General features: G+C 56.9%; 1 protein-coding gene across 1 annotated transcript; it reads right to left on the bottom strand.

Moving 5' to 3' along the window:
• Window positions 1-12,129: 12,129 nt before the first annotated feature.
• LOC114010985 (keratin, type II cytoskeletal 1-like) lies at window positions 12,130-16,653 on the bottom strand. The gene is made up of 7 exons (XM_027780595.2): window positions 16,405-16,653; window positions 14,773-14,990; window positions 14,041-14,101; window positions 13,363-13,458; window positions 12,842-13,006; window positions 12,627-12,752; window positions 12,130-12,354 (listed from the first exon to the last, which is right to left on the bottom strand). Exons 1-7 carry the CDS (start codon window positions 16,651-16,653, stop codon window positions 12,130-12,132), a joined length of 1,140 nt encoding a protein of 379 aa, XP_027636396.2.
• Between the last annotated feature and the right edge of the window lie 1,590 nt (window positions 16,654-18,243).

Genomic DNA, 18,243 nt, shown 5'->3' with positions numbered 1-18,243 from the left:
CACTGCCTGAGCCTCCTCCAACACCTCCAGACATGGACCCTCCACTGCCAGAGCTGGATCCCCATCCTCCAGAGCTGTGGCCTCCACCAGACATGGACCCTTCACTATCTGAGCCTCCTCCACCACCACCTCCAGAGATGGACCCTCTCCTGCCAGAGCTGCTGCCACCACCAGAGCTCAGCCCCCCACTGTGGGGACTGCATCTGCCACTGCCGGAGCTGGACCCCCATCCTCCGGAGCTGTGGCCACCTCCAGACATGGACCCTCCACTGCCGGAGCCTCCTCCAACACCTCCAGACATGGACCCTCCACTGCCAGAGCTGGATCCCCATCCTCCAGAGCTGTGGCCACCTCCAGACATGGACCCTTCACTACCTGAGCCTCCTCCACCACCACCTCCAGAGATGGACCCTCTCCTGACAGAGCTGCTGCCACCACCAGAGCTCAGCCCTCCACTGTGGGGACTGCATCTGCCACTGCCGGAGCTGGACCCCCAACCTCCGGAGCTGTGGCCACCTCCAGACATGGACCCTCCACTGCCGGAGCCTCCTCCAACACCTCCAGACATGGACCCTCTCCTGCCAGAGCTGGACCCCCAACCTCCGGAACTGTGGCCACCTCCAGACATGGACACTCCACTGCCGGAGCTTCCTCCAACACCTCCAGACATGGACCCTCCACTACCAGAGCAGGATCCCCATCCTCTGGAGCTGTTGCCTCCTCCAGACATGGACCCTTCACTACCTGAGCCTCCTCCACCACCACCTCCAGAGATGGACCCTCTCCTGCCAGAGCTGCTGCCACCACCAGAGCTCAGCCCTCCACTGTGGGGACTGCATCTACCACTGCCGGAGCGGGACCCCCAACCTCCAGAGCTGTGGCCACCTCCAGACATGGACCCTCCACTGCCGCACCTTCCTCCAACACCTCCAGACATGGACCCTCCACTGCCTGAGCCTCCTCCACCACCTCCAGACATGGACCCTCCACTCCCTGAGCCTCCTCCAACACCTCCAGACATGGACCCTCCACTGCCTGAGCCTCCTCCAACACCTCCAGACATGGACCCACCGCTGCCAGAGCAGGACCCCCATCCTCCGGAGCTGTGGCCACCTCCAGACATGGACCCTCCACTGCCTGAGCCTCCTCCACCACCTCCAGACATGGACCCTCCACTGCGAGAGCCTCCTCCAACACCTCCAGACATGGACCCTCTCCTGCCAGAGCTGGATCCCCATCCTCCAGAGCTGCTGCCTCCTCCAGAAATGGACCCTCCACTGCCTGAGCTTCCTGCACCACCACCTCCAGAGATGGAGCCTCTCCTGACAGAGCTGCTGCCACCACCAGAGCTCAGCCCTCCACTGTGGGGACTGCATCTGCCACTGCCGGAGCTGGACCCCCAACCTCCAGAGCTGTGGCCACCTCCAGACATGGACCCTCCACTGCCTGAGCCTCCTCCAACACCTCCAGACATGGACCCTCCACTACCTGAGCCTCCTCCACCACCTCCAGACATGGACCCTCCACTGCCTGAGCCTCCTCCAACACCTCCAGACATGGACCCTCCACTACCTGAGCCTCCTCCACCACCTCCAGACATGGACCCTCCACTGCCGGAGCCTCCTCCAACACCTCCAGACATGGACCCTCTCCTGCCAGAGCTGGACCCCCAACCTCCGGAGCTGTGGCCACCTCCAGACATGGACCCTCCACTGCCGGAGCTTCCTCCAACACCTCCAGACATGGACCCTCCACTACCAGAGCAGGATCCCCATCCTCTGGAGCTGTTGCCTCCTCCAGACATGGACTCTTCACTACCTGAGCCTCCTCCAACACCACCTCCAGAAATGGACCCTCTCCTGCCAGAGCTGCTGCCACCACCAGAGCTCAGCCCCCCACTGTGGGGACTGCATCTGCCACTGCCGGAGCTGGACCCCCAACCTCCGGAGCTGCTGCCACCTCCAGACATGGACCCTCCACTGCCTGAGCCTCCTCCACCACCGCCTCCAGAGATGGAGCCTCTCCTGCCAGAGCTGCTGCCACCACCAGAGCTCAGCCCTCCACTGTGGGGACTGCATCTGCCACTGCCGGAGCTGGACCCGCAACCTCCGGAACTGTGGCCACCTCTAGACATGGACCCTCCACTGCCTGAGCCTCCTCCACCACCTCCAGACATGGACCCTCCACTACCAGAGCTGCTGCCACCACCAGAGCTCAGCCCTCCACTGTGGGGACTGCATCTGCCACTGCCGGAACTGGACCCCCATTCTCCGGAGCTGTGGCCACCTCCAGACATGGACCCTCCACTACCTGAGCCTCCTCCAACACCTCCAGACATGGACCCTCCACTGCCAGAGCCGCATCCCCATCCTCCAGAGCTGCTTCCACCTCCAGACATGGACCCTCCACTGCCAGAGCTGGATCCCCATCCTCCGGAGCTGCTGCCACCTCCAGACATGGACCCTCCACTGCCGGAGCTTCCTCCAACACCTCCAGACATAGACCCTCCACTGCCAGAGCTGGATCCCCATCCTCCAGAGCTGCTGCCTCCTCCAGACATGGACCCTCCACTGCCGGAGCTTCCTCCAACACCTCCAGACATAGACCCTCCACTACCAGAGCAGGATCCCCATTCACCGGAGCTGTGGCCTCCTCCAGACATGGACCCTCCACTGCCTGAGCCTCCTCCACCACCACCTCCAGAGATGGACCCTCTCCTGCCAGAGCTGCTGCCACCACCAGAGCTCAGCCCTCCACTGTGGGGACTGCATCTACCACTGCCGGAGCTGGACCCCCAACCTCCAGAGCTGTGGCCACCTCCAGACATGGACCCTCCGCTGCCTGAGCCTCCTCCAACACCACCTCCAGAGATGGACCCTCTCCTGCCAGAGCTGGATCCCCATCCTCCAGAGCTGCTGCCTCCTCCAGAAATGGACCCTCCACTGCCTGAGCCTCCTCCACCACCACCTCCAGAGATGGACCCTCTCCTGCCAGAGCTGCTGCCACCACCAGAGCTCAGCCCTCCACTGTGGGGACTGCATCTGCCACTGCCGGAGCTGGACCCCCATCCTCCGGAGCTGTGGCCACCTCCAGACATGGACCCTTCACTGCCTGAGCCTCCTCCAACACCTCCAGACATGGACCCTCCACTGCCAGAGCCTCCTCCACCACCTCCAGACATGGACCCTCCACTGCCTGAGCCTCCTCCAACACCTCCAGACATGGACCCTCTCCTGCCAGAGCTGGATCCCCATCCTCCAGAGCTGTGGCCTCCTCCAGACATGGACCCTTCACTACCTGAGCCTCCTCCACCACCACCTCCAGAGATGGAGCCTCTCCTGCCAGAGCTGCTGCCACCTCCAGAGCTCAGCCCTCCACTGTGGGGACTGCATCTGCCACTGCCGGAGCTGGACCGCCAACCTCCGGAGCTGTGGCCACCTCCAGACATGGACCCTCCACTGCGAGAGCCTCCTCCACCACCTCCAGACATGGACCCTCCACTGCCAGAGCTGGATCCCCATCCTCCAGAGCTGCTGCCTCCTCCAGAAATGGACCCTCCACTGCCTGAGCTTCCTCCACCACCACCTCCAGAGATGGAGCCTCTCCTGCCAGAGCTGCTGCCACCACCAGAGCTCAGCCCTCCACTGTGGGGACTGCATCTGCCACTGCCGGAGCTGGACCCCCATCCTCCGGAGCTGTGGCCACCTCCAGACATGGACCCTCCACTGCCTGAGCCTCCTCCACCACCTCCAGACATGGACCCTCCACTGCCAGAGCCTCCTCCACCACCTCCAGACATGGACCCTCCACTGCCTGAGCCTCCTCCAACACCTCCAGACATGGACCCTCTCCTGCCAGAGCTGGATCCCCATCCTCCAGAGCTGTGGCCTCCTCCAGACATGGACCCTTCACTACCTGAGCCTCCTCCACCACCACCTCCAGAGATGGAGCCTCTCCTGCCAGAGCTGCTGCCACCTCCAGAGCTCAGCCCTCCACTGTGGGGACTGCATCTGCCACTGCCGGAGCTGGACCGCCAACCTCCGGAGCTGTGGCCACCTCCAGACATGGACCCTCCACTGCCGGAGCTTCCTCCAACACCTCCAGACATAGACCCTCCACTGCCAGAGCTGGATCCCCATCCTCCAGAGCTGCTGCCTCCTCCAGAAATGGACCCTCCACTGCCTGAGCTTCCTCCACCACCACCTCCAGAGATGGAGCCTCTCCTGCCAGAGCTGCTGCCACCACCAGAGCTCAGCCCTCCACTGTGGGGACTGCATCTGCCACTGCCGGAGCTGGACCCCCATCCTCCGGAGCTGTGGCCACCTCCAGACATGGACCCTTCACTACCTGAGCCTCCTCCAACACCTCCAGAGATGGACCCTCCACTGCCAGAGCCTCCTCCACCACCTCCAGACATGGACCCTCCACTGCCTGAGCCTCCTCCAACACCTCCAGACATGGACCCTCCACTGCCAGAGCAGGATCCCCATCCTCCAGAGCTGTGGCCTCCTCCAGACATGGACCCTTCACTACCTGAGCCTCCTCCACCACCACCTCCAGAGATGGACCCTCTCCTGCCAGAGCTGCTGCCACCACCAGAGCTCAGCCCTCCACTGTGGGGACTGCATCTGCCACTGCCGGAGCTGGACCCCCAACCTCCAGAGCTGTGGCCACCTCCAGACATGGACCCTCCACTGCCTGAGCCTCCTCCAACACCTCCAGACATGGACCCTCCACTACCTGAGCCTCCTCCACCACCTCCAGACATGGACCCTCCACTGCCTGAGCCTCCTCCAACACCTCCAGACATGGACCCTCTCCTGCCAGAGCTGGATCCCCATCCTCCAGAGCTGTGGCCTCCTCCAGACATGGACCCTTCACTACCTGAGCCTCCTCCACCACCACCTCCAGAGATGGACCCTCTCCTGCCAGAGCTGCTGCCACCACCAGAGCTCAGCCCTCCCCTGTGGGGACTGCATCTGCCACTGCCGGAGCTGGACCCCCAACCTCCAGAGCTGTGGCCACCTCCAGACATGGACCCTTCACTGCCTGAGCCTCCTCCAACACCTCCAGACACGGACCCTCCACTGCCAGAGCTGGATCCCCATCCTCCAGAGCTGTGGCCTCCACCAGACATGGACCCTTCACTACCTGAGCCTCCTCCACCACCACCTCCAGAGATGGAGCCTCTCCTGACAGAGCTGCTGCCACCACCAGAGCTCAGCCCCCCACTGTGGGGACTGCATCTGCCACTGCCGGAGCTGGACCCCCATCCTCCGGAGCTGTGGCCACCTCCAGACATGGACCCTCCACTGCCTGAGCCTCCTCCAACACCTCCAGACATGGACCCTCTCCTGCCAGAGCTGGATCCCCATCCTCCAGAGCTGTGGCCTCCTCCAGACATGGACCCTTCACTACCTGAGCCTCCTCCACCACCACCTCCAGAGATGGAGCCTCTCCTGCCAGAGCTGCTGCCACCACCAGAGCTCAGCCCTCCACTGTGGGGACTGCATCTGCCACTGCCGGAGCTGGACCCCCAACCTCCAGAGCTGTGGCCACCTCCAGACATGGACCCTTCACTGCCTGAGCCTCCTCCAACACCTCCAGACATGGACCCTCCACTGCCAGAGCTGGATCCCCATCCTCCAGAGCTGTGGCCTCCACCAGACATGGACCCTTCACTATCTGAGCCTCCTCCACCACCACCTCCAGAGATGGACCCTCTCCTGCCAGAGCTGCTGCCACCACCAGAGCTCAGCCCCCCACTGTGGGGACTGCATCTGCCACTGCCGGAGCTGGACCCCCATCCTCCGGAGCTGTGGCCACCTCCAGACATGGACCCTCCACTGCCGGAGCCTCCTCCAACACCTCCAGACATGGACCCTCCACTGCCAGAGCTGGATCCCCATCCTCCAGAGCTGTGGCCACCTCCAGACATGGACCCTTCACTACCTGAGCCTCCTCCACCACCACCTCCAGAGATGGACCCTCTCCTGACAGAGCTGCTGCCACCACCAGAGCTCAGCCCTCCACTGTGGGGACTGCATCTGCCACTGCCGGAGCTGGACCCCCAACCTCCGGAGCTGTGGCCACCTCCAGACATGGACCCTCCACTGCCGGAGCCTCCTCCAACACCTCCAGACATGGACCCTCTCCTGCCAGAGCTGGACCCCCAACCTCCGGAACTGTGGCCACCTCCAGACATGGACACTCCACTGCCGGAGCTTCCTCCAACACCTCCAGACATGGACCCTCCACTACCAGAGCAGGATCCCCATCCTCTGGAGCTGTTGCCTCCTCCAGACATGGACCCTTCACTACCTGAGCCTCCTCCACCACCACCTCCAGAGATGGACCCTCTCCTGCCAGAGCTGCTGCCACCACCAGAGCTCAGCCCTCCACTGTGGGGACTGCATCTACCACTGCCGGAGCGGGACCCCCAACCTCCAGAGCTGTGGCCACCTCCAGACATGGACCCTCCACTGCCGCACCTTCCTCCAACACCTCCAGACATGGACCCTCCACTGCCTGAGCCTCCTCCACCACCTCCAGACATGGACCCTCCACTCCCTGAGCCTCCTCCAACACCTCCAGACATGGACCCTCCACTGCCTGAGCCTCCTCCAACACCTCCAGACATGGACCCACCGCTGCCAGAGCAGGACCCCCATCCTCCGGAGCTGTGGCCACCTCCAGACATGGACCCTCCACTGCCTGAGCCTCCTCCACCACCTCCAGACATGGACCCTCCACTGCGAGAGCCTCCTCCAACACCTCCAGACATGGACCCTCTCCTGCCAGAGCTGGATCCCCATCCTCCAGAGCTGCTGCCTCCTCCAGAAATGGACCCTCCACTGCCTGAGCTTCCTGCACCACCACCTCCAGAGATGGAGCCTCTCCTGACAGAGCTGCTGCCACCACCAGAGCTCAGCCCTCCACTGTGGGGACTGCATCTGCCACTGCCGGAGCTGGACCCCCAACCTCCAGAGCTGTGGCCACCTCCAGACATGGACCCTCCACTGCCTGAGCCTCCTCCAACACCTCCAGACATGGACCCTCCACTACCTGAGCCTCCTCCACCACCTCCAGACATGGACCCTCCACTGCCTGAGCCTCCTCCAACACCTCCAGACATGGACCCTCCACTACCTGAGCCTCCTCCACCACCTCCAGACATGGACCCTCCACTGCCGGAGCCTCCTCCAACACCTCCAGACATGGACCCTCTCCTGCCAGAGCTGGACCCCCAACCTCCGGAGCTGTGGCCACCTCCAGACATGGACCCTCCACTGCCGGAGCTTCCTCCAACACCTCCAGACATGGACCCTCCACTACCAGAGCAGGATCCCCATCCTCTGGAGCTGTTGCCTCCTCCAGACATGGACTCTTCACTACCTGAGCCTCCTCCAACACCACCTCCAGAAATGGACCCTCTCCTGCCAGAGCTGCTGCCACCACCAGAGCTCAGCCCCCCACTGTGGGGACTGCATCTGCCACTGCCGGAGCTGGACCCCCAACCTCCGGAGCTGCTGCCACCTCCAGACATGGACCCTCCACTGCCTGAGCCTCCTCCACCACCGCCTCCAGAGATGGAGCCTCTCCTGCCAGAGCTGCTGCCACCACCAGAGCTCAGCCCTCCACTGTGGGGACTGCATCTGCCACTGCCGGAGCTGGACCCGCAACCTCCGGAACTGTGGCCACCTCTAGACATGGACCCTCCACTGCCTGAGCCTCCTCCACCACCTCCAGACATGGACCCTCCACTACCAGAGCTGCTGCCACCACCAGAGCTCAGCCCTCCACTGTGGGGACTGCATCTGCCACTGCCGGAACTGGACCCCCATTCTCCGGAGCTGTGGCCACCTCCAGACATGGACCCTCCACTACCTGAGCCTCCTCCAACACCTCCAGACATGGACCCTCCACTGCCAGAGCCGCATCCCCATCCTCCAGAGCTGCTTCCACCTCCAGACATGGACCCTCCACTGCCAGAGCTGGATCCCCATCCTCCGGAGCTGCTGCCACCTCCAGACATGGACCCTCCACTGCCGGAGCTTCCTCCAACACCTCCAGACATAGACCCTCCACTGCCAGAGCAGGATCCCCATCCTCCAGAGCTGTGGCCTCCACCAGACATGGACCCTTCACTACCTGAGCCTCCTCCACCACCACCTCCAGAGATGGACCCTCTCCTGCCAGAGCTGCTGCCACCACCAGAGCTCAGCCCTCCACTGTGGGGACTGCATCTACCACTGCCGGAGCGGGACCCCCAACCTCCAGAGCTGTGGCCACCTCCAGACATGGACCCTCCACTGCCGCAGCTTCCTCCAACACCTCCAGACATGGACCCTCCACTGCCTGAGCCTCCTCCACCACCTCCAGACATGGACCCTCCACTGCCTGAGCCTCCTCCAACACCTCCAGACATGGACCCTCCACTGCCTGAGCCTCCTCCAACACCTCCAGACATGGACCCACCGCTGCCAGAGCAGGACCCCCATCCTCCGGAGCTGTGGCCACCTCCAGACATGGACCCTCCACTGCCTGAGCCTACTCCAACACCTCCAGACATGGACTCTCCACTGCCAGAGCTGGATCCCCATCCTCTGGAGCTGCTGCCTCCTCCAGACATGGACCCTTCACTACCTGAGCCTCCTCCACCACCACCTCCAGAGATGGACCCTCTCCTGCCAGAGCTGCTGCCACCACCAGAGCTCAGCCCTCCACTGTGGGGACTGCATCTGCCTCTGCCGGAGCTGGACCCCCAACCTCCGGAGCTGTGGCCACGGCCAGACATGGACCCTCCGCTGCCTGAGCCTCCTCCAACACCTCCAGACATGGACCCTCCACTGCCAGAGCTGGATCCCCATCCTCCGGAGCTGTGGCCTCCTCCAGACATGGACCCTCCACTGCCTGAGCCTCCTCCAACACCTCCAGACATGGACCCTCCACTGCCGGCGCTTCCTCCAACACCTCCAGACATGGACCCTCCACTGCCTGAGCCTCCTCCAACACCTCCAGACATGGACCCGCTGCTGCCAGAGCTGGATCCCCATCCTCCGGAGCTGTGGCCACCTCCAGACATGGACCCTTCACTACCTGAGCCTCCTCCACCACCACCTCCAGAGATGGACCCTCTCCTGCCAGAGCTGCTGCCACCACCAGAGCTCAGCCCTCCACTGTGGGGACTGCATCTGCCACTGCCGGAGCTGGACCCCCAACCTCCAGAGCTGTGGCCACCTCCAGACATGGACCCTCCACTGCCGCAGCTTCCTCCAGCACCTCCAGACATGGACCCTCCACTGCCTGAGCTTCCTCCAACACCTCCAGACATGGACCCTCCACTGCCTGAGCCTCCTCCACCACCACCTCCAGAGATGGACCCTCTCCTGCCAGAGCTGCTGCCACCACCAGAGCTCAGCCCTCCACTGTGGGGACTGCATCTGCCTCTGCCGGAGCTGGACCCCCATCCTCCGGAGCTGCTGCCACCTCCAGACATGGACCCTTCACTGCCTGAGCCTCCTCCAACACCTCCAGAGATGGACCCTCCACTACCTGAGCCTCCTCCAACACCTCCAGTCATGGACCCTCCACTGCCTGAGCCTCCTCCACCACCACCTCCAGAGATGGACCCTCTCCTGCCAGAGCTGCTGCCACCACCAGAGCTCAGCCCTCCACTGTGGGGACTGCATCTGCCTCTGCCGGAGCTGGACCCCCATCCTCCGGAGCTGTGGCCACCTCCAGACATGGACCCTCCACTGCCGGAGCTTCCTCCAACACCTCCAGACATGGACCCTCCACTACCAGAGCTGGATCCCCATCCTCTGGAGCTGTGGCCTCCTCCAGACATGGACCCTCCACTGCCTGAGCCTCCTCCACCACCACCTCCAGAGATGGACCCTCTCCTGCCAGAGCTGCTGCCACCACCAGAGCTCAGCCCTCCACTGTGGGGACTGCATCTGCCACTGCCGGAGCTGGACCCCCAACCTCCAGAGCTGTGGCCACCTCCAGACATGGACCCACCACTGCCGGCGCTTTCTCCAACACCTCCACACATGGACCCTCCACTGCCTGAGCCTCCTCCAAGACCTCCAGACATGGACCCTTCACTGCCAGAGCAGGATCCCCATCCTCCAGAGCTGTAGCCACCTCCAGACATGGACCCTCCACTGCCTGAGCCTCCTCCAACACCTACAGACATGGACCCTCCACTGCCAGAGCTGGATCCCCATCCTCCAGAGCTGTGGCCTCCACCAGACATGGACCCTCCACTGCCTGAGCCTCCTCCACCACCACCTCCAGAGATGGACCCTCTCCTGCCAGAGCTGCTGCCACCACCAGAGCTCAGCCCTCCACTGTGGGGACTGCATCTGCCACTGCCGGAGCTGGACCCCCAACCTCCGGAGCTGTGGCCACCTCCAGACATGGACCCTCCACTGCCGCAGCTTCCTCCAACACCTCCAGACATGGACCCTCCACTGCCTGAGCCTCCTCCAACACCTCCAGACATGGACCCTCCACTGCCAGAGCTGGATCCCCATCCTCCAGAGCTGCTGCCTCCTCCAGACATGGACCCTCCACTGCCTGAGCCTCTTCCACCACCACCCCCAGAGATGGAGCCTCTCCTGCCAGAGCTGCTGCCACCACCAGAGCTCAGCCCTCCACTGTGGGGACTGCATCTGCCACTGCCGGAGCTGGACCCCCAACCTCCAGAGCTGCTGCCACCTCCAGACATGGACCCTCCACTGCCGGCGCTTCCTCCAACACCTCCAGACATGGACCCTCCACTGCCTGAGCCTCCTCCAACACCTCCAGACATGGACCCGCCGCTGCCAGAGCAGGATCCCCATCCTCCAGAGCTGTGGCCACCTCCAGACATGGACCCTTCATTACCTGAGCCTCCTCCACCACCACCTCCAGAGATGGACCCTCTCCTGCCAGAGCTGCTGCCACCACCAGAGCTCAGCCCTCCACTGTGGGGACTGCATCTGCCACTGCCGGAGCTGGATCCCCATCCTCCGGAGCTGTGTCCACCTCCAGACATGGACCCTCCACTGCCTGAGCCTCCTCCAACACCCCCAGATATTGACCCTCCACTGCCGGAACTACATCCCCATCCTCTGGAGCTTTTTCCACTTCCTCCTTCAGATGCTGACCCTTTCCTTCTGTTTTTTCTGGCACCACCAGTGCTCAGCCCCCCCTTCCCACTTTTCACGCCTCTGGATCCAACTCCAAAGATTCCGGTAGAACTGGTATTGTCGTCAATTACACCTGAAAGAAATGGAATTTAGCTCCACCTTTTTCTATTTACCTCCAAAAATTTACAAGCATATCTGATACTTATTCTTATGTAGGGCCATCATTGCACCTACTCTAGTGGTCATGGTCATATCTTTTAAAAGATCCAATAAGGGTCTTCATTAGAGCTCGTACCTATGATATGTTTTCTCATGTGTTTATGGCTTTATTAGCTTATTTTTAACATTATTTACATTTTATTCTGTACATGAACAGCCAGTGCAGTCCTTCCTTCAAGAAGGCCAAGAGTTCAGGTCTGTTCTCCGTAAGCTGGTTCTCTATTTCCACAGATTTTAGGACAAGCTGCCTGATTTCTTTCAGTTCTGACATGCACCGCATGGACATATAGAATGATTTAGGTGTTTCCCACCTCCTACAGGCTTGGCTGATCCCCCCCAATAAGTTCCAAAGCCCATCGCTCAATGTTGATGTATTAATGCATATACACGAGTGTTCCTACACACACTCACAAGTCCACCGTTGGCTTCATTTCCATCAGAAACTCAGATAGAAACTCAAACGGGTTGTTGTGATGGTGATCTTAACTGTTGTGATGTGATCTTAACTACCACGGGCAACACAATGGCATGGGTGCTCTTAAAAAAAGGAAAGCAAAGCCTTGAGATACTTACAGATCGTGGCGGGTGAGCCTTCTCGTATCCTGCGAAGGAAAAGTGACATTGAGATAATGCATCCAATAAAAGTGGACATCAATGTGTCTATAAGCTAATGAAAGAGGTCACTCCCTCCAGGCAGACATTCATCCTGGAGGTCTGAGCGACAGGGTGAGGGGTGGGACACACTGCTTTGTCCAGGATGAGTAGCTTGCACCTACCTGGTCTCCTCCTCCTCAAGGAGTGATCTATACATGGCAATTTCAATATCCAGGGCCAATTTCACGTTCAGGAGCTCCTGATAATCATGAAGAAGGCGAGCAAGGTCATCTTTGGCCTGCTGCAGGGCGTTCTCCAACTCCTGAAGCTTTTGCTGGCCATCTCTGACGGCAGAGCTCCCACGCTGCTCAGCATCTTTAATGGTTTCTTGGAGGTTGGAATTCTGCAGGGGCACAAGCAGAATGTTCATTTCCCGTCTGTGGGACTGGGGTTTTCAAACCTTTCTGGTAGGCCTTGGAAATTAAAGGCCTCAATGACAGAAGACACATTTACTGGGTAAATTAACCCAAATTAAATCCCAGTGCAGACAGCCTGCTTCGTTTTGAAGAGAAACCATCTCTAGGTTTGCCTGCAGAGGACAGGCTGTGTCACACTGCACCGAGTCCCCGTGTGAACGTGACTTACTTTAGCCATGTTGGAAAGGATCAGCTTTACCTTCTTCCTTGCAATTTCAACTTCTGGTTGCAGCCTTTGGATCTGCCTGGTAAGCTCCTGGATCTCCTGGTAACTGTTCCTCAGTTGCTCACACTGGTTTACCCACATGTCCTGAAGGTCCTGGTACTGATGTTCAGAGAAGAGAACAGATGGTTTTGGTTTCTACTCCACTGACTAGCCAGACTTGCCTCCTTGTCTTGTCACTGTCTACTCACCCTGCCACGATACATGGCATCTACTTCAGCTTTGCTTCTCTGAGCAATTGCCTCATACTCCTGCCTGACTTCTTCAATGATGCCATCCATGTTCAGCTCTCTGTGGTTGTCCATGGACAGAACGACATTGGTGTTGCCAACTACCGTTTGCAGCTGGGACAGCTCCTGTGAGGAAAACAAGACGCTGGATTTTAACAGTCCACCTGAGCAGCCCAGATCACATTATGAGGAAAGAAATGGCACACTCTGGTCAGTTATCCACGGGAACTTCCCTACCTGCAGCCCCCAGATCCTATTGTTCCACCACCAGTTTTAATTTCCAAGTGTCTCCTCCAGCCTTCAGGACACACCAGACCCCCCTTCCACTCACAGATGAGAAAGGACTTAACAAGATCAACGGCCAAGGATGATCCTCTCTCCACACCAAAAAGTCCTGTTCAGGCTAAATTTCTGGAAACCTCCAGAAGATACATATCCTTCAAGACCTGAGGGTGAGTTTTTCATCTGAGAAGTGTACTCACCGCTTCATGTAAGCATCTGAGGAACTCAAGCTCCTGTTTCAGTATTTCCACCCGAACATCAAACTCCATTTTTCCCATGTAGGCACTGTCCAGCTCCTGTAAGATAACCCACGGGCATATTTGTATCTCTTTGATCCAAATTCTCCACCGAAGTACAGTTCTTGCAAGGCTTTGTGCACTTCCTTAAAGCCTTCGTTCCTGGAGTCAAATAAGGACTCAGGTTTCATTTGAAAAGCAATTAGAACAAAAGGAAAGATTTTAACTCTTCAAAGAAAAGAACAGCTTAGAAATAAGCAAAATAGCTGTGGAGATAAACGTGTTCCTGGGCAAAACAAGGAAAACATAGATTTCATTAATTCTTCTAATAAAAAGCTGTCTCAATTTTCTATTCTCCTAATCCATCCATAGATGTTATTTAACCCCTGGTAACGATGTCTCGCCTAGGCTGTACTGAGTGAATAAAAACCAGCACTTCGTAGATACTCATCGTACAAAGGACCAATTCAGTCTCTAGAGGAAATTATTTCTCTCCAGTCTCGCAGTAAAAAGCTCAGGTTTTCAATTACTTCAGTTAGATGAACTTAAGCAAATACCTTGCTTTTAAAAACCTCAGCAGCCATCCTGTTACTGCTTTATTTCTGAAGCTTTGATTTAGCTCAGTGTCTTGGATTACTTCACCTTTTTGAGCTCCACAAACTCCTCTTCTTTCGATGCACGCTTGTTGATCTCATCCTCGAATCTGTTACAGCGGAGAAAAGAAATAGGTAGCTCATTGCCTGGCTCACTTCTTCAGTCAAGCGGATCAGAAACCAAAGGGAATCACCCAGAAAGGGAATGTGTCAAGTTTTCATTTAACTGCAATTTCTGAGCAACTACAAAGGCAAACCCCTGCAAAACTATATGTTAATTAGCCAACAAAACGGGATAGATATAGATCAGGTCTAACATCTCTGTAATCCTGACCTAAAATCCCCATTTTTCAGAGCTGTGGATGTATATTATCTTTCAGGTGCACGTAAGCCAGAAGAAGTGATGACTCTTTTAACTTGACCCCACTGCTCAGCTCTGTCCCTCCCCCACGCCCCATTGTCCAGGTTGACCACAACTCCACAACTACCAGCAGAAGTAAGGAGTCCTGGGTTACTCATCGCTGGGTGAAGGAAAGGCATGGAGGAAGGCAGGAGAAGAGTGGGATGGATCTACAGGGCCTTTGATTTTCCTCTTACTGTTCTGTGCTCTTCCCTTACCAAATCTTTAGTCTTCCAGCCTCAAAGTCACATCCCCTAATGAGCCTACTGCAGAGCAGTGCTACCATGGCTACATAACTCTTGAAGGTGGGGAGCCAAAGGCACCATCATCACTGCCTTAGAAAATTCCAGTATTCTTTTTACCAGACCCGTAATTATTCACCTTTTTTTATAATCTTCTACAAGATAAAGCATGTTATATGCCTCCGGATCCAGCTGCTCCTTCTGGTTCTGGAGCGTTTCTAGCTGCCTCTGCAGGTTGCTGATGTAAGATTGGAAGAAAGAGGTGATATTTCTGCTCTCTTCTGGTCGGGCACTTTGCTGCTGCAGAAGTTCCCATTTGGCCATCAGAGCCTGGTTCTGCCGCTCAAGGCATTGCACCTGAAAGGCAAAGCAGAGTGTCTCAGCTGCTGGAAGGCACCGGGGGACACAGCGGCATCGGCGTGAGTCCCTATAGCAAAACAAATCCCAGTTACCAGTTCCACCACAGTAGCATCTAGAGGTTTGTTCCATCAGGTGGGACTAACTGTAGGAACGTTGGTACCAACACACCAGAACGCTTAGACTAAAGGGAGGGACATCTCTTTTTTTCCCAGTCTGTTGTATAAGATGGGTATGACTCTACTGCTGCTTCTCAGCACTGATACTGGAATTTTGCTGGCTTTTCCTCTCTTAAAGGCACAATTTTTAGGGGGATGATTGGGATGGAGAGAGACTTCAGCTGTTTCTGAAGTACCTTAGACACCCAAACACCTGAGCAGAGTTGCCCCCCTCTCAGAAGACCACACAGGACCAGTATCTCCCTGGACACACTTTGCCTTAGAGAAGGTCAGAAAGACCTACAACATGCAGACCTGGTGTTTTTGGAAACCAGAGGGATAGCATCTCTTCAGCTGGGACACTGAACAGTTTATCACCTGGCAGCTGACATCCAGAAGGTTTAATAAAAAAATAATTTAAAAAAAAAAATAGTCAAAAGCACTCCTGTTTTTCAGGACTAAGCACGCTTAAAACTTCTGGGTGCAACCAGCACCTTTTCTGTAGGGTAATACAAGAAGCCGTTAAGTCTTTACCTGTAAGAAATAACACAAGCTTCCACCCTACGCAGAGACACATGTCACCACCCAAAAAAGGCACATGTCAGGTTTGCGTGGGTGGAAGTGTTTCCGTGACTGTTTTGTTCCTGTATCTGTGAGTAGAAACAAAAGAGAAGGCAAGACTGCGGGTGGGTGAAAGCGTTGTAGCTGCAAGCCAAGAGGTAAAGGAGAAATACGAGGGAGCCACCGGCCACCTGAAAGAGGCTAGGACCTCCAAACAACAAAGTACTTTGTTTTGTATCTCAGAGAAATGAAACATTTTGTTTTGCTTGAGGGGAGAAGGGGAAAAAAAAAAAAAAAAGAGCACACATCAAGGCTGCTCAAGCCCATCACCCATTTTTCCTGCTAGCATCAACAATGCCCAGGCACCAGAATATTGCTGGCCACGCAGAAACCCTTTTCCTCAAAAGAGAAGTGAGTTAATGTGATGGTGACATCCCAGCAGTTTGTTATTGTCCTGCCACAAAAGACAACTCAGAGATACTTATCCCAGGGCTAAGTGCAAGTGATTCACGCAGCGATGTTTATTGCGAGCTATTAAGAGCTTCACACCAGCACAAGGGTGTGATTTTGAGGGGGGAGAAGATGCCGTGTAAAGGTGTCATGTAAAGGTGTCCCCGTGGCTGGCACAGGCAGAGCAGCACCCCTCGTGTCTCCCCCTTCCCAGATAACAAGTGAAAAAGAGAACAGGGACTCACCTTATCGATGAATGATGCAAATTTGTTGTTGAGAGCCTTAATCTGCTCTTTCTCATCTGACCGCACTCTCTGGAACTCGGGGTCGACTTGTACTTGTATTGGCCTCAGCAGGTTGGTGTTGACATGGACCTCCTCAATGCCTCTGCTGATGCCAGGCTGCCCGAAGCCCTGTCCAGCCCCTTGTTCACCAAAGGTGCTTCTCCCAAGGCCTTCTGCACGCACCTCCCTGCCTGAACTTCCTCCACACATGCCACCAAGCCCTGCTCCACCACCTTGAAAAGCTCCCACAAAACATCCTCTTCTCCCAAAGTCCCTATCAAGACACCTCCTACCACCAAATCCCATGTACCTCACATATCCTATTCCTTCTCCTCCATAGGCTCCACCAGTACAAACATTCCTAAACCCACCGAGGTTGTGGAGACTCCTGCTGCCATAACCATACCCATAACCACTGTATCCATCATCTCTATTGTCTTCATAATGGCTTATGGTAGAACTTCTCCAGCCACCTGCTGGGCCACAGTGAGCAGAAAAGGAACTGAAATTCCCATCCCCAAATCTGGAGAAATGTCGTCTCATAGCTTCGCTTTCAGAGCGTTAAGAGAAGATGAGAAAGCAGGTGAGGAGTTTGTAAAACGGGAGGAGAAATGAGAGTGAAGGATCCTCAGCTCCTCTGGTAGGGAGGACGGAAGTTCTCCTTTATACGTTCTGGAGGAGCTAGGCTCCATTCCGTGGTAATTAGCAGGTCTGTTAATGTTGTTATTGGGTTTGGTTCATCAAGAGGCAATTAATGGCTGCCTGAAGAGAGGTCAGAGTAAACACCACACACCAATGGGGGAATTGTGAAATTCCCCAAATCTGCTTGAGTCATGAGTTTTGCTCAGATGAGATTTCCTTATCTCATTAGTCTGCCCTCCATCATTAATTACAGTTACCCATCCACATTACCACGGTTTGTTCTCTCTCAGATTTCCCCATCTCTATTGATATTTCATTTCATGAGACAGAAGGCCTCGATACTGGCCCCACACCGTGGCTCACCATGCTTCACCGCATCGCTGGGTGTACAGAAGGCAAAGGCGACAGCTCCTGTGGCTTCCCAATCTTCTCTCATTCCCAGTATATCCACCCATGAGCAAGTATCACTTCTGCAGGGAGCGGGGAGGTGTTGCCACCTGGTCATCTCTCCTAATAGCATTTAAAAAGTTAAAAACCTGCCTTTGGTTCATGAAGCTGAAATAATGTCTAGAAAACAGAAAAAATTTGATCTCGGTGGATCAATTTTAGCTTTGGACAAACTGATACAGCTTTAAATGGAAATGGGAACGGTCTGAGATATACCTCAATCAATTAAACCAATCTTTTAACTATTAAAGATTAAGACGAGGTCACCTGAGGGAACAAGTGACCCATCACTTCCATGGACAAGGGCTCTTGGCCCTCCTGCTACGGTTGCTCCTGCTCTTCCATGCGGGAGAGGTTCGACCATGAGCTAAAGCCGCCAGTTTGCGGGGTGATTCTTCTAGAGGCCCCACCACTGCGTGGCTGAGACATCAGACACAGAGCTGGGTTCCGGGCTTTTCTACCCACTGAGCACCTGCCTGATCCTGATCCATCCCTCTTCCCTCTCCTCATTCCTGCACCATGCTCCACCGTTCCAGCCTCAGCACGCTCCAGCGCAAGGCTCAGTGGCCACAGGCTCGTCCAAAAGCATTTGGGAGCCAAGTCCTGCTGCTGGCCATGCCACCCAGAGCCTCAGCCTTGACCAATACCTCAAGAAGGCAACAGGGATCTGGTACACGGTCTCCAAAAGCTCTGGTGGAACAGTTTCCAGAG

The sequence above is a fragment of the Falco peregrinus genome, chromosome 19, assembly GCF_023634155.1.
Source record: "Falco peregrinus isolate bFalPer1 chromosome 19, bFalPer1.pri, whole genome shotgun sequence".
Taxonomy (NCBI): Eukaryota; Metazoa; Chordata; class Aves; order Falconiformes; family Falconidae; genus Falco; species Falco peregrinus.
This window is presented reverse-complemented; position numbering and strand designations above follow the sequence as displayed.